The 25,573-nt window shown below is 28.1% G+C and overlaps 1 protein-coding gene, 1 long non-coding RNA gene and 1 other non-coding gene across 3 annotated transcripts; all 3 read left to right on the forward strand.

The window, feature by feature from the left end:
* The first annotated feature begins 9,606 nt into the window (after positions 1-9,606).
* LOC114167636 (uncharacterized protein At5g41620-like) lies at positions 9,607-13,166 on the forward strand. Its single transcript, XM_028052751.1, has 3 exons — positions 9,607-10,242; positions 10,951-11,073; positions 11,495-13,166. Exons 1-3 carry the CDS (start codon positions 9,856-9,858, stop codon positions 12,881-12,883), a joined length of 1,899 nt encoding a protein of 632 aa, XP_027908552.1. The 5' UTR covers positions 9,607-9,855; the 3' UTR covers positions 12,884-13,166.
* Positions 13,167-14,011: 845 nt separating this feature from the next.
* LOC114165723 lies at positions 14,012-15,020 on the forward strand. The gene is made up of 3 exons (XR_003599767.1): positions 14,012-14,161; positions 14,273-14,340; positions 14,484-15,020. It is a non-coding gene; the product is annotated as an uncharacterized LOC114165723 (long non-coding RNA).
* A 1,521-nt stretch (positions 15,021-16,541) lies between these two features.
* TRNAL-UAA lies at positions 16,542-16,624 on the forward strand. Its single transcript has one exon. It is a non-coding gene; the product is annotated as a tRNA-Leu (tRNA).
* The last annotated feature ends 8,949 nt before the right edge of the window (positions 16,625-25,573 follow it).

Below are 25,573 nucleotides of genomic sequence, written 5' to 3' on the forward strand. Positions count from 1 at the left end.
ATGATGAGTTTATTAATAGAAACCTAAAACTCCTTTTTCTTTACCCTTTTGGACTAACAATCTTGAATCATTGATACTAAAGTATGAGTGATTTCATAAATGTGCTTTTCTTTAAAGTAGATGATTCACGTTTGGATCCACAATAAGTGATTTGCATGACACGTTTTGTTGTTTTAGAATAATATTTGGTATAAAAATGTTTAAAATTTAATGCATTGCAACTGTAAAGTGGTAGTTGGATATGGTGTCCTTTTCTGTGTGGTACATGACTTGTTCTATTTTTTTAAAAAATGCTTATTTGATAGAAAAATGTCTGAAAACAATTGCATTTGCATCTTTAAAATGTTTATTATAGTATAATTAAAAAGGTTTGACTTTTCATTCAATGATAATTGTCATACTTCTTTCTGACCTAGCCCTTGATATCTTTAAAATTTTCAATTTGGCATATACCCAAACATTTAATTATAATATATTGATAATGTCAATTTTTTATGCTATCATCTAATTATATATGTATATTAAGTATGATAGTTTGTGAAATTTCTGTATCAATTTAAAAATTATACTTAAAATTATTTTCAAGTATTAAATATATATATAAAAAAAACTTTACAGAAGTGAATGAAAATTATACTCTATGTTTTAATTTGGTTTGTTTTAGGTGGCAAATTAAATTCGTCTGTTTCTAAGATGAAGCACATGTGGTCCCTTTGTTAAATATATCATATGCTCCATGATATGTGGATAAAAAATAAAAAAGAATTTTAGGACTGCATATAGAAAGAGGTCAATGAAGAATTTTTTTTTTTACTTAAAAAAAAATCTACAATGAAAAAATATTCCAAACTAAAATTGTACGTAGTTTAAATTAAAAAGAAAAATATAAACAAAATTTTAACAATTTAATAATACATAGTTGTATAATTGTATAATATAGCATACATTATTTTTATTGGCCCATGTTTTCATCGAAATCCAAGCCGACTACTACAGAGCCCAAAAAAGCCCATTTTATAATTTTGAATCGTGCTTGTATAACGTGCGGGTTGTAAGAAAATTGTATCTAGTTCTGTGCAATCTAATTATAATGAATTTTTATTTTATTTCTTTCTCAATCTTCTATCTCTGTTTGCTTTTTATGGCTTATGAAAATTTTCCTAGATAAGCTTTAATTACACTCTATGTGGAAATAACTGAGAAGAAAAGAAAAAAAATATATAAAAATAGAAGATGGAATGTGTAATGGTTTAATAGAAGATAAAGGAGGAGAAAGAGAGAGTGAGAAGACTTAATTCAGTTGAATGAGGAATTTCTTTCAATTATAATTATTTCATTAACCTTAGTGGAATTTAATATCACTTAAATGTTAAAGGTCAAATTAATCTTGTGGTCTAAAAATATTGATTAAAATATAATCAATGATCATTGATTTCATCATACTTATATTAAAAACTGAAATAATTAATTTCACTTATTAAAATAATATAAATTAATATAATTTTTTAATAAAAATAAAAATATTCTTTTTATCTTGTAGGTCTACAACCGTTTTCTAAATACAAAACTAACATTTTAGAAATTATAAGAGAGGTCTCAAATTCATATTTTAATTTTCTTTTTAAAATTTGAGATGTTTAATACTTTATTACTTATAGTTAATATAGTGAGTTGTTTACTTTTTTTATTTTCATTTATTAATTACTATGTTAATTTATGTTTTTTCTTAATTGTTTAATTATATTTTAATTTTTAATAATATTAAGATGTAAAATGAAAGAGAAATATTTTAAAAAATAAGAACTGGTACTACAACAACGTTAAAATTGTTTTATTATTTAATTATTTTCTATTTTTTATGCGCATCAAATAAATGATCAAATAGAGTTATATAGCACTTATTAACAATAAAGTCAAAATCAATATTTAAATCTAAATCATAAAATGATTCTACCATTTTACATTATATTTATGAGTCAGATTCCACACATAATCGTAATACAATAGAAGGGTAAGTTCGTCGAACAACAAACTCATGTAAATCGTTGTTATTTTTTTTCAAATTTTATAATGCACTATTTGTTCATATTCTTTAGTCAACAAATTCAACTTAAATTAAATCTAAACCTAACTAAAAGTTTATGTAATTAAAAATTTACATTCTTATATGTGTTATATGTGTTGTTAGTCACACAACCACCTTTCATCTAACCAAGTTAAATTAAATATTAATATAATTAAAATTATTTTTTAATTATAAATTAATACATCTAAAATCTAGCTTCAACACACCACAAAACACTGTTAATTTAATGTATAATACAAATATAATTTTTAATTTTAGGGTCACAATTTTTTATAAATAGAAAGCATAATAATAACGTTAGAATTTATTAATTATAACATTAATATTAATTATTATTGTATAAAAACACGTAATAACGTTGTTATTTATTATTTATTAAATAAAGAAATTTATATTAATGTTATTTATAAACATTAAACATATTTTTTCTTTTGATATAAGTTTTTCATTAAATTTTTTGAGAATAATGAATAAAGTTTATTAAATTTTAATATATGCATTATTATCATTTATTTTTCCTTTGTTATTTTATTTTAATTATTTTTGTATTCTCGTATTTTAATATATTAATTATTTTCATACATGTTATTTAAAATCTTAAAAGATAAAATATGATTAATTTATACAATAAAAATCCAATAATTATTTTTTTGGTAAAGCATTTGCTTACTTTACTAACACTTAAGGACTAAAAATTCTTTCATATATTCTTTTGTTTTTTCTCAATAACATGAAAATATTCAGAGACTAAAAAGGTACATGGTACTCTTTTAGTTTTTCTTTAAATTGGTAAAGAGATTAATTTTATTTCAATATACATGTGTTTATATATATATATATATATATATATATATATATATATATATTTTATGTTTTTATAAATGTATTATGATCTCACAATTTAAGGTTAAATAAATCTTTTATGATTTTAATCTAAATTTTGATTTTAACTATCTTGCTTATGATATTTTTTTTTCTTTAAATAAAGTAAAACTACATTAATGATTATTGAGGTTAAAATTCATTTAATGTCACAATTAATTATGAATAAAGTAATATAATTGATTAAATTAAAATAATGCTATATGACATCTTTATGTGATTTTTAATACTTGATGTGAATTTTAACCTCTTAAAATTTTAAATAAATGATATTATTTCCCACTTTTAAAGTTTTTTTGTTCTAATTTTAAATCATCCGTAATCTTTAACAAAAAATATTTAATAAAAATGTGAATTTTAATCAAAATAATAGTATAACATTTATATAAAATTAAATTTTATTTCAATTTGAAGAGGAACCAAATTGTTCAATTTCAAAAGAATATGAGACTAGATTGAAAAAAATAACGAATATCAGGTTCAAATTGTGAACTTTAATGAAACTAGTAGTATAATATTTATATAAAAATTAAAATATTTATCTCAATTTGGAGAGGAATAAAATTGTTCCTTTTTTAAAAGAAAATTGGAACTGAATTGAAAAAAAAATATAATGAATATCAAAACCAAATTGAATATAAAAAACTTATCCTGACAGGTGGCACAAAATTGCCTTGATACGTAAACATTTTTTTTAAAATAAATTATAAAGAAAAAAGTCCAAAAAAGTCATAAAATGACACGTGACTCGATATTATCTTGACACATGAACTCTTTTTAAATAAAATAACACAATAAAAAAATAAAAATAAAAAACACAAAAATAATGTGTAACTGTCATTGTTCATCTGCGGTTAATGATTTAAACAATGTTAGCTAAAAAAATTAAATTAAAGAAAAATTGACGATATTAGAACCGAACCGAAAAAAATAATTATTAAAATGAAATTAGAAAAACTGAATGAAAAATAATTAAATTGATGATAAGTCTAATATTTATAATACATATTTAATATAAGAAAAGAAATAGGTAAATGTTGTCCGTACAATCTACAAAATACACTAAAAGAAATTGTTTTTAGGTATTAAATTATTGGCTAGGTTCACACAATTAGTCACGAAGTAAAGACTAAATTAAAATCTAAATTCAAAATAGAATTCATAGAATCATGGATTAAATATATTTTTGTCCTTTAACTTTTAGAGAATTTTGAAATTAGTTCATTTCGAAACTTTAGACCAATTTAGTATTTCATCTCTCGAAACACGTGGATTTAGTTCTTTTAATCAAATTTTATTAAGTTTATTTGACATTTCAAGCACGTTTCATAATAGTATTTGACTTAACATTAAAACAAAGATGTGTCAAACAATATAAACAACTCAAATATAATCCTGAAACGTGTACGAAACATCAAATCAACCTAACAAAATTTGATTAAAAAGACTAAATCCATGTATTTCGAAAGATGAAGGACTAAATTGGTCTAAAATTTTAAAATAGACTAATTCCAAAATTCACTAAAAGTTAAGGAATCAAAACATATTTAATCCTAGAATCAATTATAAACCTGTTATAGTATTTCTCATTTTCTAAAATAGTTTCTACTAATAATTTAATATATATATTTTTTCTCTAAATCGATTTTTGATCAATGAGATTTTGCAGTGTTATATAAAAAAAAAATCTCTTTTACATAATAAATTTTAGGAGGAAAAAAATAAAAAGAATTCACCCCTTCACTATTTTCGTCCAATCAAAAGCAATATAAACAAAAGCAATGTAAAGTAAGTTGATGTGAAGTAAAAATAAAAGAATACATCTATATTTAAGGTGTATTCTAATCTTAAAAAAAATAGATTATTTTACTTTTTGTAATAAACATAGAGGCTCCGGTGCATATATTTAAAATAAAAAACATTTCTTTTTAGAGAAGTATGACACCGCTAAAATAGAACTAATTTATTATATATAAATGAGTGTAAAATTTATTTTAAGGTTTTATATAATTAAATTAAATTTAAAATCAACTTTTTAACATTATATAAAAGTTATAAGTTAAAGTTAATTGTAGTAAAATTTGTTGTTTACTAGGTTTATTATTTCACTCGCTATCGGACCAATTAACCTCATGTTACAAGTAGGTTTTACAAAGATGAGTTAAACTTAAAATATTCTTCTTAACACCTTCTATGCAACATGATTGGAGATTGGTTCACCAAATAAGAATTTGTGCTACTTTGGCTTACAAGTTAGTTTTATTGGGTTGAATTAAGTTTTAAATTCACATCTTAACACGATATAAGAGTTATGAGTTAAAGTTTATTGTAACAAAATTTGTTAATTTGTTATTTATTAGGCCTATCGTTTCATTCGGTATTGGGCCACTAAATCTCACCTTACAAATAGTTTTTATAGGATTGAGTTAGACTTAAAATCCAAGTCATAACACCTTCCATGCAACATGATTGAGGATTGCTTCACCAAATAAGAACGTGTGCTACTTTGGGAGAAAGTTACAACAAATTGGTCCTTACTTGAGTGTAACGTTTGCTCATATGCGGACATGTGATGTGCTTGAAAGTGGTTTCTGGGGACATTGGTTACATCTTACTTTATGCATGGACCCTTATGGCATTATTTTGGAGTGATTGCTGCATTTTATCTGATTTTATGATATGCCAATAACAGAATCTTGTGAACCTTCATAGCTTCAATAGGTCTCTCTTTTCGGAAACCACAGTAAAATTTTGAAAAGTTAGAGGTTGCTTTCAGTCCCTCTTGCATGCTTCTCTACACTCTTTTGCCTTAAATTTTTTGTTGGTTCTATTCTCCAAACACTACACATGTTACTTCTTGTCCAAACCAATTGCTGTCTGTGACATCTGTATATGGAACATCATAGAGCTAAAGTGAAAAATATGGTTGTGTTGAGTAGCTTTGCTGTTCTTGTCGGGGATCTTTAATTACATCTTGCAGATGTTTTCTATGATGTGAACGTTTAGAAGTTTGATTTGTTTTAGTGTTCGGCTTGTGAAATCGAAAGCTTAATGGTGAATGGCATGGCATTGATAATGACTGAATATGTTTCAGAATTGGAACCAATGGAATGTGTTTTATTTTCTAGCTAGATGTTTCTTTTGTAGATATGCTCCTTTCATGCACTTTGGATTCTTAGACATTATAAAAGACAGGTCAATCTATGGTCAATTAATGTAACAGTATGTGCTCATTTTAACTTTTTTTCTCAGATGTTGTCTTTTGCTTTTGACCTTACATTATGTTTCGATCTTCAATCATCATGATGCATGTGAAAAGTATCCAGCTATAACCATCTATGTCTTTCATTACATGGTTTATGGTAAATGGAATAATGAAATCATGTGCCTTCTAATCTATATGAAATGGTGGTTCATAAGTGAGTTTTTAAATAGGTTAACTTAATTTGCTCTTAGTGTGGTACTTTTCTTGTAATTAAATACTCTGTGTTAAGAATCCAAACGTGAATTTAAGTCCTACATCGATTAGAGACGAGAAAGTACAACGTTATATAAGGATGAAGACAAATAAATCTATCGTTTTAAAGTTGAATTAAGAATCGTGTCAATATCTTATATAATTGGACTCAGATCTCATTGGTATTGTATGTTCTCACTGTATCTCATTCTCTTGGACCTAACACTTTGCTATATCGAAAGAAAGAAGAAAAGCACATTAAGTAAGAGTGCGATAATGTTGGTGAGTTCCTGATAAAGCTTGGCAGTGTGGAGAGTAAGGGGAACATTGAAAAATGGCAAGTGCATTACAAAACCAGAGAACATTACCTGTGAATGTTGGAGATATAAAAAGCGATGTTGTTAATGTGAATGTTGGAGAACGAAAAGCAGTTAAAATAATAGTGTTGTGGTCCCACGATGAAATTAAGTGTTGGGAGTTAGTAATAAATGCAAGTATCCAATTAGATGCATAGACATACATAGGTGTGGTGGCAATACTACTGTTCAATTAACTCTCTTGGATGGTAACCTTGGATTGTCATTGATGTTGATTGAATGACAGAAAAATAGGGTAAGTTTGCGTAAGGTCTACCTACAAGGACACACAACCCTTTTATGAATTGTCAATTTTTTATACACGCTTTGTATCTATGATACACAATACTTCAATTTAGATCATTTGTTCGATGTGTTTGATATGTATATCTATTTAATATTTTAAGAAATTTTACAAATATTTATTAAAGAAATATCTATTTTATATAATAATAATATTTTTATAATAATAATAATTTATAATTTCTTATATTAATAATATATATAATTTAAATTTAAATTTATACAATAATAATCTTATATAATCTTATATTTATTATGTTATTCAAAATTATTATATATATATATATATATATATATATATATATATATATATATATATATATATATATATATCGTATTATATATCATATATGAGCTTCATAAGTTTTTGTATAACACAATTAAATAAGATTATCATAAATTAATTTTATCTTTGTTTTAGATTTTTATTGTGCAACGTGAATCCTATTCAAGAAGATGGATTTGCGAGTTGAAGTTATGCTTGAATTAATTAATATAAATGGTGGAAATGCAAGGAAAAATAGAAAGCGATATTTCTCAATTTTGAAGAGAAAGGTAGGGAAAACAACCTAATTGGCAATGCAATATCCAAATTAGAAAACAACGTAATTAGTTTTTTTTTCTCACATGCAATATACAGTTAGTTTAACTTTTATCACATGCACCTAATTATTTACGTTTCCTTCCAACTAAAAAACAAAAATAATGTTTTGAAAAACTAATTATTGTCTTAATTAAAAAGAAAATTAAACAGAAAAAAACTTAGTTAAAATTTTTAAATGAATGGTATCCTTGTTTCATCAAGTAAAACATATTTTTAATTTCTGTCAATCACATTTTATTTAAATTTAATTTTTCTTTTAAACAATAATTCATATTTTATTTCAACATAATTTAAACTAATTATATTTCTTTTTAAATCAATTTTAAACACAAGAGTGAAATTGTAATTTTATAATTTTATCAATTTTTTTTTTAATTTATCACACCCAAACTACCGACAATTTTTTCTTCACTTATTTTCGGTTTCAATTTTCTTTCCCTTAACAAAACAATATTACTTTCTAAATTATTTCTCCTCAAATCCATATTTTTTACTCCTTCAAACTCACGCCTAAGACCAAACAATGACTTCAAGAACTGATTTCAATTGTAATAATTATTTACTTTTAACGAAATTTTACAATTTTTTTTTTTTGTGAAAAACAGTCTTGAATAATTAGACAATGAAATTGTCTTTCTAAGTATTTAAGAGAGTAATTTGACAATAGTGGGTATGTTCTAAGTGGTTATGAATAGAACATTATGCATGGGCTTTTTGATCATAAGAAAATAAAGAAGAAGTTGAAGAAATTGGTGAAACTAAACATTATGGGTAGGTGGACCACAATCTCCCTTTTGTTCATAGCTCGATGATTATGAGGATCATGAGGACCATATGTAACGTTGTGGACCCAAATTTGAGGACCATGTGTGTCTATCTTAAGCCCAAAATCGGTGTAGTGAATAGGACAAGACAAAATGAATCCCAAGACCTAAAAAGTTTCAATCTTTCTTATGTCAAACGTTTTGGTCATAATTGCATGCATAAACATAGTCTTGAACAAATCCAAACACCCCCAATCATCTTCTAGATTCCTTGCTATATAGCTTAAGCTTAGGTTAGCTTAGCATGAAAGAAAGCAAAATGAAAAATTCAAAATTGGATCTTGTCCCTTTTTTTTTTTCACTTCTTTTCTCTGTCCACTCCTTTTTAGCTCACGACATGTTTGAGGTTTGGAAGGACAACCACCTTACAGAAATTCAGATATAAACGAGGAATGTAATCATCATTATAACTAGACTGTAGTTTCAATCCACTTTTATTTTAATTTAGCATCCTAGGACATAAATAAAATTGTTATAATTTTTTCTACAAGGACAATACATATTTATTAAATTTATATCTTACTTGTTAAAATGTTTTTACCACTTCCTAACACTTCAAGAAAGAAAGTGCTATTTTTTGAGTATTTAAGAAAACAGATATATATGTCATAGGATTCGAAAATAAAAGATGTTCAGCACATGAGGCCTATGGAGAAGGGGATTTATGATTGAGTCACCATTAACCAAGATTGCAATTTTTCATGTACCTATTTGGAATATTCAATTAATAATTCTTCTCAATTGAAATAAATACCTAACCACTCTACTTGCAGTACTTTCTTTTTTCTTCTTATATATATATATATATATATATATATATATATATATATATATATATATATATATATATATATATATATATATATATATATTCCCTTTCGATCATCCAAATGAATCAAATTTTCCAATAAGAATTCATGGTTAAGAAAATTTAGAAATATTTCATACTATTAACTTATATAATTACAGAAAAAATATATTCTAAGATATTTGTTCTAAGAAAAATTAAAGACATAACATAAACAATTTGACAGAGAGGGGACAAAGGTAGCCAAAACAAGGAAGTTGGAGATAAGAACTGAATGACAGTGGACCCAACATGGAAACAACTGCTGAGGTGGCTAAAATTTTGAGAGAACTTAACTAAGGTAACTTTGTTCAAGAAAACTGCAGAGAAGAAGAAGACACAGAAAGAAACATTGTCAACTCCAGAAAAAAAAAAAGGAAAAAAAAAGCAGTGTAATCAAACTGTTAGAGGAGGCAGAGAGAGAAAGAGATCAAGAAAAAGGAAAAAAAATGGGCTTTAAAATTTGAACATCGAAGAGAGAGAAAGAGTGTGTGCAATGGAGAGGAGAGAGGATAAAAGAGGTGGATTAATGGTGGAAAAGTTGAGGGAAGGGGTTTTGGTGGGGAAAAAGGGAGGGCCTAGTACTCCACCACCCACATGGAGACTTGAGCTTCCATCGCAGTACAATGGCAGTGACAACGTTCAAGAGTTTCTAAATTTTCCAACTTCTTCTCTTTCGGCCAGAAAGCTCTGTGCCAACCTCTGGGAACTTCTGCCCCACCAACAGCAACACACCCCACCTGTCAAAATGAACAAGCTTGGCACCAACCTCAGCCGCCGCCGCCGTAACCGCCGCCGTCTCCGCCACCCTAAGGACACAGCTTCCGAAGTGAACAACACCCAATTGGCTGAGCCTCCAGACACCCCTTCCGGTTCTGATCAGGTTTTGTGTTAATTTATGTGAATGCTTATTTTGTTTCCCTTACAAAAGGGAAAAAATTGTCCATTCTTTCCTATTTAACCACTTGTTTTGCACTTGTGAGCTCTACCTAGTTGTATATTGTTTGGAAAGTTGTGTTTTTTTTTTTTTGTTTCCCATGTATGATGTTCTTGGTGCTGGTTCGGAAGTGGTGTCTTGAGGAATTTCTAGCCTTGTCTTTTGTTGTTTGTTGCTGACTTTAACTTCATCACCTCTTGTGGTTGAACAAGATCTTGCTCTCTTTGTAATCTGATTTGGTGGGTAGGGTGTCCCATCTGTTCCACTTAGTTCCATTACACACACACATGTGGCTAACTTTTTTGTTTAAAGTATTATTTTACTAAGTTTCCCCCATCATCTTGTTAACCTCCTTTCTTGATGGCTTAAAAAGGGAAATTTCAGTTAAAATTTGGTAATGGGTTTGGTTTATAACTTTTTTGTGTAGGTTCAAACAAGTGGATTGTTTATCTAAATCTTTTCTCATAAATCAACTCATTATTGTCTTAGATGTGCAATTTCATAGCGCAGCTAGGCTAGATCATATACTAACTAGAAACTTTTCAGGAAGATTGTTAAATTTGTCCATATAATTGCATTCCTACATTCTTCAGTAGGTTAGGGTATGATAAATGAAATTTCTTTCACTGACCGTGACCTTGTACCTTATTGCAGCCAGCATCATCCAGTAGTTCAAGATCTGTTGCAGCATCATTTGTTCGACACCGTACATCAGTAAGAAATGGCTGTGATTTACAGCCTGCATCCCCTGCTTGTTACAGTAGTAGCTCAGAGGAAGTAAGCATATTTTAATCAACTTCAATCTTCTGCATTTCATGTTATGTTTTCATTGTTCTAAAATTTTTATTACTTGGCATGGTACGAGTTTTGCAGTTTGTAGCTTTTAAAATATTGCCACAGATGAGTTTTTAAGGGTGCTGACAATTTTGCATCTCATCTGTTTGCGTAATTGCGTTTTTCTTTGTAGGGAACATTGATTCTTAATTCTGGGGTGTTAGCTCAGTTATATAGGAACATTACTTTTTATGATTGTACCGTGAAACATTTTTCCTAAGAGCAGAATTTGTAAAATCTAGTAGTAACAAAGCAGGAAACAGAAATATTATACATCATATAATAGAAGACATTCTGGTTGTATGTGTATGTCAATAGTGTAACATCTCTTAGAAATGATGCAAATGCTATTTTCTTAAAACAGGCAGCATCATATACATGTGCAGTAACCCCCAAAAGCTCGGTAGATTTCAAAGGTAGGAATGAAGAGTCAAGGTACAACCTTAAAACATCCACAGAATTACTTAAGGTACTCAACCGTATTTGGAGCCTTGAAGAACAGCAGGCATCAAGCATGTCAGTGGTGAAAACTTTGAAAACTGAACTAGACCGCTCTCAGGCACGGATAAAGGAGTTGACACGAGACAAGCAGATGAATAGGCAAGAAATGCAGAACTTAATACAGCAGCTGACAGTGGACAAACTTATTAGGAAGAACAAAGAACATGGTAGAATTAAAGCTGCTGTTCAATCAATCAAGGAGGAGCTAGAAGATGAGAGGAGGTTAAGGCAGCATTCTGAAAGCCTGCATAGGAAACTGGCTAGGGAAATTTCTGAAGTGAAGTCTTCCTTCTCTGGTTGTTTGAGAAATCTTGAAAGAGAGAGAAAAGCTAGGATTCTTTTGGAGAATCTGTGTGATGAGTTTGCCAAAGGAATACGAGATTATGAACAAGAGGTACATTCTCTTAGGAGGAGTTCTGAGAAGGGTCAGATTCAGGTTAAAGGGAATAATAATAATAATAATAGCCTTGATAGGCTTATACTTCATATTTCAGAAGCTTGGCTTGATGAGCGCATGCAGATGAAGCTGGCTCAATCTGACAGTGATCTCATAGAGAGAAATTCAATTGTTGACAAGTTAGGTTTTGATATTGAGACATTCCTTCATGCTAGAAGATCAGTTGATTTGAAAAAATATGGTTACTCCTCACCAAAGGAGCTCACTGAGATTCACCCTTGTGAGCATTCATTGGAGGGTGGAAGTGCACCTCAAAATATGGGTCTGGAAGATTCCATTGATGACTTTTTTGAACCAAAAAGGGCTAATGGTGAAGGACTTCACAAACTTAGTTCAAGCCTGCAATCAAACATGGACAAGAACATGTCATATGATACTGAGAGATTTTTTGTGCATAGGAAATCAAGTGAAATGGGAGAAGACAACATTGCTCTACTGAATGAAGATGCAAAACATGATCAACAAGAGAGTGATAGACCCTGGATCCTGAGAATGAACTCAAGTCACCGGCCAGATATTCTGGTTGGAAACAGTTCCTTGTCATCAGAGGGTGATAAGATTTATCCTGATAGTATTTGCAAGGAAGATTATTCTGTCCACTCTGCAGTTACAACTACTGGTAGTCCTGGAAAACTGTGGAAACCTAAGTTTTCTGTTTCAGATTATGACAAGCCTGAATCTTGTTCTTCCAAATTGCCTGCGGGAGTAAAGGAAAACACATTGATGGCAAAACTCCTCGAAGCAAGATTAGAGGCACAGAGATCTCGCTGTAGAGCCAGCAAAAGCACTTCTTGATGAACTAGAGAAGTTAAGAATGTGGAAATGGGAAATATGAAACAGTGGAAATGGTTATTACAGTAGGACCTTTCATATAATTCCAGTAGCCATCTTTTACCTTGAATAATGTTTAGCTTTGTACATGGTCGAATGAAAATCAGTGTTGTATCCATTATCTGTAAAAGATATTTGATCTCACTGTGCCTACCAAGTGCTGGTGAGTACTACCAGTGATTTGGAATATATGTTGAATTGACCTTATTTTCCAAAATTCTGCTACATAAACTCATGATTATGATGATATTGAATAACAATCCTATGTGTAGAAAATCAGAGATCATAACTTTTATTTACTTATTTTTAACTGATTATTATCAAATTGTTGTGTTTGACTGTTATAAAAAATATGATAACATAGTTTCTTTCTCTGTAGGTTTTTATGGTTGGTATCGGTTTGCAATTGCATTTATTTGCACAAGTGCCATTCAGGATTAGCTTGAAAATTTTCAGTTCTTGTCAACAATGAATTACCGATATTTGATTTTGACAAAGAACCATCTAGAAAATTCATCTTGTTCTTTAATGTTGGAGCTACCCCCTTAAAACTAAATTAATCCAGTTTTTCACTTATTTTTAACTCTTCTTCTCAGTGCTATATGAAACTCTTTCATCTTTTCAATCCTAAAACACTTAAGTTCCCTACATTAACAAATTATGGCCTTATGGTCATATTAATACTATATTTTAATATTTCAGGGTAATATCTAGTAATAATATTTATTTATTTTTTAAATTAGTCCCTGACGTGTCGAAAGAAGGACAAGTTGTGAAACAAAGACTTGGCAATGGACGACAATAGAGGAGGCTACTTCTTTCTACGTCAAAGGAGCAAAAATGCTTGTTCGGGACGAATTCAAACATGGAAGATTTGAAGAAGAAGGATTTATATGAGAGAAATTTCATAAATTAGAGATTAGGATTAATTCATAATTAAATATTTAAAGAGGAAAACACGAATTAAAATTTTTAAGTGAGTAAATTTTATTATTTTAACCACAAACTGTAAGGTCCATTAAAATCTTGTTTATGTAATTCTGCCCTAAAGTAAAGGACTGCCTCTTGTAATTGGGCATAGGGTTGGCCCAAGTGATAAAAACTAAACCCTAAGTTTCCCTAACACACTCACTCTCACTCTTCACAGAATCAGCCGCCACGCCTTCTACTCCGAGAGAGAGCTCTGCTAGGGTTCAGCCGCTTTTTCGCATCCAGTGGGCTCGAACTAATTTTTCGCTTCTCGTAAGTCCATTCCAACTCGTGCTCGTACTTCCTTCGGTGTTTCTTCATGTTTGTTTTTAGCTAGGATTCCGTACTGAGCTTATCTTGTGATCTGCTCCGTTGTTTTTCCAGTTCCTAAGCATGCCCTAGAGCCGTGGTGTCCGTGGTTGCTGTTGAGTTCCTGTACTAGCATATTCCAGGTAAGGGAAGCTAGAACCCCCTTGTTTGGTGTGTTTGTGATGTGTGTATTGTTGATTTAATGATTTTTTTTGAGTTGATATACTGCCATGGATGTTTGGACTGACTGGTTTTCTTGTTTGGGATATGTTTATGTGCGTTGCAGGCGTGAACAGTGGCAAACACTGATAATCTCGCCCAAGCGACCTCACTTCGCTCAGGCGAGATGAGCAGAGGCTCGCCCAGGGCTTTCTGCGCGAGTTGTCGCCCAGGCGACTAAAACTCGTTTTGAGCGAGCAGATGTCTCGCTTAGGCGAAGGGGATCTCGCCTAAGCGAGATTGTGCAGGGGCTACTGTTCTTCAGGTCGAGCTCTCGCCTAGGCGGAGGGGAACTCGCCTGAGCCAGAGTCATTCTCGCTTGAGCGAGACCCTCCAGCCTGAGCGAGGAGCTGGGCGAGGTTGCGTCCTGATGCATGTGGTCACAAATTTGGCATGAGCAACAATGGACATTGATGGTTGGTAAACCAGTGGCATGGTGTTGGTATGAGAGGAAACATTTTACTCATGATTGGTTATGGATGTTGGTATGAAATTTATGTGTAATGTATGTGTAAATTCTTGGCTACTTATATATGTTGGTCCGTGTCAGTGCGTAATTCCTTGGAGTCTCTAGGTGAGACTTTCAGGGTCGCGCTTCAGTGGTCGGGACGTAATTCCATGGCCCCTGTTAGTGGGTGTCCATGGTGGTGCCCCATCTATATGGTCTGGTAAGGATTCAAGGTAAGGTTGCATCCTAACACTCTAAGGAGTCAGTTAGTCTCACTTAGAGCGGACTGACTCTTGTGGTGAGAGTAGCAGGAGGCCCGAAATTCATTAAGGGCTAACCTTGTGGTGAGGGAAAAATGATTCATTATAACACTTGTAACACATAGCTCATGGGTGAGTAGTTCGGGGGTGAGCAGAGGTATCCACCACAAGTGCAAGCATCCGCTGAATCCGACCGGGCTATATGTATGTCCGGATGAGTCGAGTCAAGTCTTGGTGTATTGTTTGGAAGGTCGTAACATGCTTGCGTGATGTATGCATAATGAACTGTGAATATGTATATGATTTTATTAATGAAATGGTTTTGGCTGCATAGTCCATCTGGATTGGAGCTGATGTTTTTTTTTTGTTGGGCTTTTGCTTAGGGCCACGGCCCATGTATTCCATTGACTTGTGACCTCTTCATGTTCCCTTTTACTTTATAACTGGGTTTTTCCTGTGGCACCGTGGTGTGCCTTATGTGATAAAGAGTGAGTTTAAACTTTAGGACTGCGCTAAGATATTATTCTAGTGTAACGCTTCTTTAATTACGTTATTAATTAAATGGAGTGTTACACAAACTATAATACAGTATTGTAAAATATAGTAATAGCATATTTTTATTATGATATTCATTATCATAAAGAAATAAGTTATTTAGCGGAACATAAAGAAATTTTCTATATAAGTTTTTTACGTTTTTTTTTAATTTAAATGTTTTTCTTATATAAAATTTATTAATATATGAACAAAAATTATATAAGGTACACGTCTTAATTTGAATGTTATGTTTGAAATAATATATATATATATATATATATATAATTTGATATTAACAAATAATTATATATTTTGGTACGCTTAATGTTTCTATAAACTGAAAGAGATTTTAGATGAAAATTGTTTTAATACAAAATTCTTGATCATAAATTTTTAGATTAAGTCTTTGAAAATTGAAAAAAAATATATATATTAATGTGAGGTGAAATCTTTAAGCAAGATGTACATGAAAGTTTAGATAGAAATCTTTAAGAGAAACAAGACCATGAGTTTCATTTTTTTGTTCTTTGATGTTCTATAACTTTGCAACGTTATTTTAAGCACTGTCATCGAGATTTAGAGAAAGACAATAACAGTAACCATTTTACTGGATTTCCTTGTTGGTTCCTCAGTTTGATGACATTAATGAAAGAATGATAAGAAAATGTTGTTTGTTACTAAGTCACTGTCGTAAAGCTAACATAAACTTTATGTTAGATTATTACACACACTAGATTTCTCTCGCCTCAATTTGTAGATAGTACGAAATAATAACTCGTAAGAAAAACTAGGGTCAAATATCTATCTTCAAAACAAAAGAAATGGTTAAGCAGAACTTAAACAAAGACTATTAAAAGATAATGAAACTAATAAATGTGAAGCAGGTTTGCCCGAGTGGTTAAGGGGGAAGACTTAAGATCTTCTGCACATAAGTGCGCGTGGGTTCGAACCCCACAGCCTGCATTTTGTATTTTTGTGTTCTTCATTCCTTTGTTTATTTCACTTTTTAATTTTGAATAATGCTAGTTTCTTTTCCTTTTGAACAAATGTTTTTGTTCCTATCACCTTGTTAAAAATACTAGACTTGGTACTCATTGTGATGCTAGGTGGAAAGAAATATATTTACTTTTTAATGCTTTATACTCGTAAATCATTTTGTTATATTAATTATAAAGTACTATTCTTTTATTTATTTTTGTTGTCGTGCTGTTTACAGTTTCATTATATTATTGTATTATTACTTCAGTAAAAAAAAAAATCTTAAGGTAATAGTATATTAATTACTAACTTTTTTTGTACTTCAGTAGTATTATTTAAATATTTTTGTTACTTTTTATAAGCACTAAGAAAAGTGTCCCAAATCAAACATTACCTAATATAAAGTAGAAGATTAGTTTAAAAATTAAAATTACTTTTTTTGTGTATAGGAATGACTTAAGTGTTAATTGTGTTGGCAAATGAAGATTATGATTGGGGTTCACAATTAACTAACTCAATTCAAAATTATATTGATAGAGGATTATAATATCGGAAATACCGTTACTAAGAATATTATTATCATCTAATATATTTAGTAAATACTTACTATTCATTAGAATACTTTAAATTTATTTAATTTAAATATATTTTTAATATACGTAAAATTAGTGAGCTCTGATTTTGGCATTGGTATTTTTTTTAATTAATTTCTAGTCTCTCTAAAACTAAACTATTGATAACTAGAAGGTAATCACTATTGATATTTAAAAATTTGACTGTGCAATAACTTATTTTCCAGGTTGAAATATTTGATTGGTAGATTTTTTTTTTATTTCACTGTATATATATATTAAAATCCGGAATTCTTAATCCACAATTTGTTTTAAGAAGATCAATTCACATATTTTTAGTTGCAGAAAATCAATCTCTGTGAATATAATAAGAAAAATTGGAAAGAACAGCATAATAGTATAAGCATATAACAGAATTATTCTAAATATGTAAACATAATTAATCCCAAATCTTCCAATCATTAATCATATGTTTGTATTCCCACACAAGCAAGCATCACCAAACTGATGCATCATCACACACTATCAACTGCAGATCCTATCAGACGATTGACAGCAAAAGATCCCCAATTAATCAGCTGGAATAATCTTTAAATTAAATTTAATACAATGTTCACCAATCCTTGAACATCAAGATCCTGTTTTCAGATTCTCCAATCAAATATTTAATCCTCAAATTGAATGGTCCAGATTACACATCAAGCCTAGGTCTTGGCCTATATAAACCCAATGTTATGATGTCTCCAAGCATCACAATCCTCTCTCCCAAGTTCTTAGTTACTACATAAATATTAGTTTAAAAAAACCCTAGTTGGAGCTCTCACCACTCCAGTACTGAAGGAGGTGATGGTGCACCCTAGCTGCTAATTCATGGTCACCTTTGTCTTCACACAAAGAACCATGTGAAAGTCATGGGTCTGCATGAATTTGGAGATGGGGTTTCCCTGATCTTTTTGTATTGGAGTGAAGGGAGCTCCGAATTTCGCCTTCTTTATATATTTATATTTCATTTTATCGTTAGTTGTTAATATTATATTAGTCGGAGAGTTAAACTCACAACTTCTTATACTCTCTCTTCTGGTCAGAGTTTCAATTTAAAACCTTGATTTTATATATGTATGCTGTTGTGATGATTGCAGGTGTTATATATGATGCTCCACACCCTTTTCTTCACATCTTTCTGCTTTTTTTTTTTCCTTTAAGTTTTGATGACATCCTTTGTAAGTTTTGATCACATATATGATGTTTTTCACTCCATGTGGCAGGTTAAGAAGATTGAAAACTGATCAGAGGCAAGTTAATTATGCAGTGAATATCTGTGACTCATTTGAACAACACCACTCAACCTTGGTAAGTCCAAAGCGAAGTAAAGATATGAAAAGCACGAGGCATAAACTGAAAAGAGAAAAGTTAAACCAGAGAGAGACGAAAAGCTGTGCACAAGTTCTTTGAGGTTAATATGATATTCAAAGTTTCTGGGAGGAAAGATGTTGAAATCTTTCTTGTCTTTAATGTGTATTTGTATAGTCAAACTTTTCAAACAGTCGAATATTCCTGTAACAATTTTTCTTTTGTAATTGATAATGATATTTATAGGGCTTATTTTTAAAGTTCTCCTCAGAATCAATTAATCAGAATATTCTTGGAATCAACATGTTATTTGATGTTTGTTTTGCAATAAAATATATGTTTTATTTTGGTAGTTTCAATCAATGTTTAAAAAGTACACGAATTATTGATTTGACGAATACATCGTCTCACGACTCTATAGGTTTATTTATTATCTGAAGAGATCTAACTAATAATACTTAAATATATTAAATAATGAATTAATATAGAAAATAAAAAATAATTTCAGTAAAATTTCAAATTAAGAGAAGGATTATTGTATGAAGATAATAAAATAGATGTCATATACATGTTTGGATCAACTTTATGGTCACTACTACGTAATATATTTAATCTCTGAAAGTGAGATGCTTTAGTGAATTAATCCTTTTGGCTTATTGTTTCCTTATTAATAAAGTATAGGATTACATGGTTAATCACACTCGATTTTAAAATATGGAAGAGATTAGTGGGTAGAATAGGATTGTGACTGAGTAAGATTTTTTGTCTTTATTACTCCTAATTATCTCGTAATATCATTCATCAATGTCAACCCATTTTGTAGTGTTTTGAAAGATACACGTGTGCAACAAAAGATGTCAAACAAATAACAAGGTTTATTTTATACAACGATTATTGCCTTCAAGGTATATATATATATATATATATATATATATATATATATATATATATATATATATATATATATATATATATATATATATTGCTTTTTTTATAGAAAATAATACAAGTAAATAATTTTCTTTCATCGTGATTTTCAACAAGAATGAAAATCATCATCATTTGAGTGACAGTTGAAATCATTTCTCAAAGGGGAGAATTTACCAAAATCATTTGGCGGAGAGAGTCTTGTCTTTGATGCTATTGTTGACATTTTTTTTATTGGAATAGTATCGAACAATCACTTTTAAGGCATGAGTTGATCATACAAAGACTACTCTCAATATAAAAAACTTTTAATGTTCAATATTTGTAGTGTTTTTTTCTTCTTATATGTTACTTAAATTTTTGAACTTGAATTTTGATCTTAGATAATGATAAAAAAATTTATGAGAATAACATTAAATTATTATATTATAATAACATAAAATTGTAGTTATAAAATTACATTTATGAAAATAAATTATAAATTAAACATAATTCTTTAAATATTTATTAAAATGTTACTTTACATGATCAAATGTATGCTAGAAACAATTTAATACACTATTGGATGAAATCACATAAAGAAAAACAAAATTATAATTAAGATTATGAGAAGATGGAAAATGCTCTAAAAATCTAAGAAATTTTTTCAAATATTAGTTAGATTATTAATAGATAATGAAATTGGGAGAAAACCATTTTTATGTGAAAAAAAAATATTAAAAAAGAGTAGAAATATTAAAATGTGAGACGTAAAAGTTATTTGATTCACTATAATTGATAATATCTCATTCAAACGTAACCACACAAAGATTTTGATAAAAGGGAAAGTACCTTGGATATGTGAGTAAATTTTGTGGATATAAAATAATCTAAAGAATCATAAGAGATGAGAAAAAAAAAGTGTGTAGCTAAAAAAAAGAAGGGTTTTAACTAAAGAATAAGAAAATAATATATACGCAATTCTTGATCAATGGAGAAACAATATCACCATATTTGTTCAATAAGATACCGAAGTGGATGATTGACTCATTCCACACTAAAAAGAATCGCACACAAATTCCACGTAAGGTGATGCAAAATCTAACAGTCAAAATGCGCGATAGCATTTTTGAAATATTTCACCCAAATTGATGTTGTACTATCTCCTAACAAACGTTAATTTCCCGTTTAACGTTGGCCATAGGCCCAACAAACGTTAAATTGATGTTGGACTACCCTAGGATTGATGTTAAACGGGAAAATAACGTCTTTTGGGAGGTGGATTGATGTCAATTAACCTCTTAAAATTTCACAAAACAATGCCAACTCTCACCTTTCTCTTTCTTGTTTATGCGAAACGTCTCACCGAAGAGTAGCGACGACGCCAAATTCGTAGGAGCAAGTTCTTCCACCCATTTCATTCTATCTTGCCGTTGTGGTACTCATTTGGGCTCACGCTTTTATCCTCCTCGATTGCATTTCACATTACGATTGGTGTTTTCATTCACCATAAACCCTAAATCTTATTTTTTTTATAAAATTCACTAAAAATAGCTAGAAAATTATTCTTTACTCAATTTTTTTGTGGTAACTTCTATTAGGTTGTATTTAAATGTAGAGTTCATGTATGACATATTGGTTATGGATTTAGAGTTTCAAGAATTTATAGTTAAAAACTTTAATTGTCGTAACTTTTGCTACGGATCTCAAATGAAGACACTCCAAAAGTCCATCATTTATGTTATGTTTTTTATGTTTAGTATTTTCACTCATTTTTTCATACTTTACATCTTTAATTAAGATACTCATAGTACTTAAAAAACTTCCAGCAATTTTTGTGGTGTATTGGTGTATTGATTTTCCATGATTTTAGTGAAAGTAAATTTTAGCTAAAATTTTGAAAAGTAAAAGACCACTAATTAATGTTTGTTGTCCCTGCGATGTAAATTAATATATGTTGCATTTATAACAAATCCTAATTTATGTCTGTTATTCATTAATGTCTCCTATTATAATGTTGGACCTTCAATATAAGTCCAAAATAACATATGTAAAAATAAGTCTTTTTTATGTTAATGGTAGAAAATTTTTTGATAGATTTTTCAATGATATCGTACGATCCAAACAATTGGTTGAATGCTTGAAAATCATTTCATAAAAGTTCATTGATATTCAACTTTATAAAACAACTTGATTCCAATTCTTAAATATCTATATATATATATAATATATATATATATATATATATATATATATATATATATAATGTAATAAATTGTATGTACTTTATTAATTTAAATGAGAACTGACGAGAACATGGATAGGTATTAAGATGAGTATAAAAACGAGAATAAAAACAAATGTTTATAAACTCAATAGAAAAAATTAAATATTATCCATTTTTTATACTCGGTACAAAATTTTTTCATCAAAATAAAAAATAAAAATGTGTTCAAACAATACCTATAAAAAACATTTATTTTTCATCCATACATATCCCTCCTCTTAAAAAACTTTGTATCGTCTACGTTGATATTAACATATGCTTTCACTTCATATTTCATATCTACATCAATTTAAGTAAAACAATTCATCGTCTCCTTTTCCCATAATTCTAATGATTTATAAAATATTGTTAAAAAATTAGAAAAAGACGAAACTAATCCGTATTTTATCATCATCTCAATTTCTTTAATCATAAAATCAACTCTTTAAAATATCATTCCGTGTCACATTGATATAGTTAACAAAACGGAATGAACTTAGTTTAAGGTAATGATTAGTCTTTATAATTATTTTATTCTCTAAGAGTAACTAAATTAATAAAAAATATCGTTTTCTTTGCCAAGTTGTTTTACACCTTTGAAAAGTACTATGTGGGGACAGGTTTGACCATATAATTTTTTTTTGAGTTTTAAAGTATATATAGTTTTTATGTCCTATCACTATAATAACTTTACACAACTGGTATCACTGATCTGGCCTATGGTTAAAGTATTTATAATTTCTTATTACATGTCACAATTGCATACATCTGAACACTTACCTCACACTATAGCAAATTAACTTTTTCTTTGTCCAATAACGAATACCAGATGATAACATTACAAATAAATTAATATTCATACATACATATCATATAACTTTCATCAACGGTTATATTATTTATAAATTATATAAAAATAAATTTTATTATTCTGATGTTTCAATTATAATTTATATTAATTAAAAAAATATGATTAAATCATTTATATTTAAAAAATATACATTACGATAATTTCAATTTATGAACATGATATCAAATAAATTAAAAGAAAAATTGAAATTATAGTAATAACCTTTTTAATATTTTGTACACTTTTCTTTACAAATTAAAATTCATAAGAAATATTTTATAAAAACTCGAAACAAAGATGAATCATTTTCAAATAAGTGATATCGGAAAGATTCAACACCAAGTTACCAACAAATTTATATATAACAATATGATATGATCTTTTACCTAAAATTTTAAGACTTAAATCTTTTTAATATATCATTCAATTTTTTCATACGGGAGAATTAGATTTATATTTGAATTTTTAATATATTTTTTCTTTAAATGCGAATTCCTTTCAAATTAAATATACATTGTATCATTTGACTCATTACACATAAGTGAGAGACATTAAATACTCGATTCAACATATTTAAATTAAAAAGTTAATCGTGTAGTTAATCGTGTAGTGGACGAACATGCCATAAAATATTTGATTTAGATTAAAATGGGATCTGTTTTGGTCAGATTTTATCCAATGGTTGGTCAAAGTGAATATTCATATACCCCATTTGTTTTACGATTTTAGATTTTCTTCCTAGTCTATTAATAACAAAAATGGATTCTTCCGATGTATAAAAAAAATTCCAACGGCTCTTGCTACTATAACCGTCCCAACCACGATTTTTTATATTAAACATTTAACCTCAAAATCAGAAATTGTATAGATACTAGATATCAAATAAAATAAAAATAGTAAATGAAATAGGACACATATTTTTATAATGAATTGGTGGGTTCCTTCGTTTCTATGATTTTTTTTAGAAATGAGTTTTTAGTATTTTCACTATTACAAATTTTAATATTTTATGGATTTTTTCTACAAGTTTGTTATAAATTTGTATAATTTTTTTTTTAAATTTTAATTGACAGATAATTCTATATAATTCTATTATATATAATTATTTTTTAATAAAATATAAAATTTATAATTAATTTTACAAAATTTTATGCGAAAAACATTTTGTACAAAACATTTTAAACAAAATTTGATAGTATATTTTTGTAAACTATTATTCATAACAAAATTTTCAAAATTTGTAAATATTTATTGATAAAAAATTTTCAAATACAAAATTTATAAAAAATATGTATTTTTCTACTAACGTGTCTTTCTGCTAAGATTTAAAAAAAATAAAAAATAATTTTGATTTTTCAAAATTCTATTATATTTTTTAATATATCAACATAAATAATTTCTAATATTCAATAGAAATCAATAATAAAAAATCTAATAAAATATCTGGACTCTGTTTTCACGTAAGAATAAATCCAACTCCTATTTATATGTTTGTTCTTCTGCATCAACCTTTTTCTCCTATTATATATCTTCAACTTGCAAATCCATGTGTGAAAATGGAGTGCAGTGCCAAATTATACGAGTTTTACCTTAATAAAGTATAATGTATTTAACAAATACAAATTATTAAAGTAAAATTCTAAATTTAATTAATAATACATAATTTTGAATACAAGTTTTGTCTTATGTGATAATTTTAAAAACTTAGATTATTAAATGAAAGCATAAATAATTTTATACATAGAAGTGCATTTGTAATGAGGTGGAAAAAAGCTTTGAGAAGTTGGAACAAGTAATTCAAAGCTAATAGGGTTTGGTATTAGTGAGTGATGACTCATTATTGAAAAGAAAAAGAGAATTTGCTTTTGACGCAATGTTGTCATGAATGTGACAAGACTACTCGATCTTATAGTTTTCATTATTTTTTAATCATATAATTAAAAAATCTATGAGGCAAACAATGAACGCACTTATTGTTATAATAAGGCTTAAATATATATTTGGTCCCTATTTTTGTTGATTTTATTCGATTTGGTCTTTATTTTCGTTTTATGTTCAATTAGATCCTCATTTTCGTCAAATTGTGGTCAATTGGTCCTTTTCGCTAACGGTGTTTAAATAGTTAACGTTTTTGAACAGTACATGCCACGTGTCAGCTCCTGGTTTTTTTGATTTTTTTTTAATTTTTTTTTAATTTTTTAATTTTTTTAATTTTTTTAAATTTTTTTTAATTTCAAAAAAAGTGTCCACGTGTCAAGTCACAATTGTGCCACGTGTCAATTTCTGCTAGTATTATTTTTTTTGTTCAATTTAGTCCCTATATTCGTTATTTTTGTTCAATTCAGTCCCTATATTCGTTATTTTTGTTTAATTTAGTCCCAAATTTTGTGAAAATAGAACCATTTAATTTTTAAAATTGACATTATTATTACTTATTTTTTAAATTTAATTATAAATTATAATATTTAATTATTAATTGAATATAATTCTTAGATTCAATTGTTAAATAGAATATAATTATTTAAATATTATTAAAATATAATTATTTAAATATTATTACAATATAATTATTAAAATTTTAAAAATATATATTAATATTTGTAAAATTTACATTTAAATTTAAAGTATTTAATATTTTTATTGCATTTTAGATATTAAAATCTAAAATATTTTATATGTAAATGTTAATTTTACAAATATTAGTTTATTTTTCTAAAATATTTTGAATATGTAAAATATTTTTATATATCAATTTTAAAAATATTTTAGAATATAAATATTAGAAAAAAATTAATAATTATATTTTCATAATATTTTAAATAATTATATTCTATTTAGAAATTAAATATAAGAATTTATTCAATTTATAATTAAATTTAATAATTTATAATTGAATTTAAAAAATAATAAATTTAAAGATCAATTTTAGAAAAGATATTAATATAATTTGTATAAAAGATATTAAATTTAGTGTCAGACTAAATTGAACA

The sequence above is a fragment of the Vigna unguiculata genome, chromosome 10, assembly GCF_004118075.2.
Source record: "Vigna unguiculata cultivar IT97K-499-35 chromosome 10, ASM411807v1, whole genome shotgun sequence".
Lineage (NCBI taxonomy): Eukaryota > Viridiplantae > Streptophyta > Magnoliopsida > Fabales > Fabaceae > Vigna > Vigna unguiculata.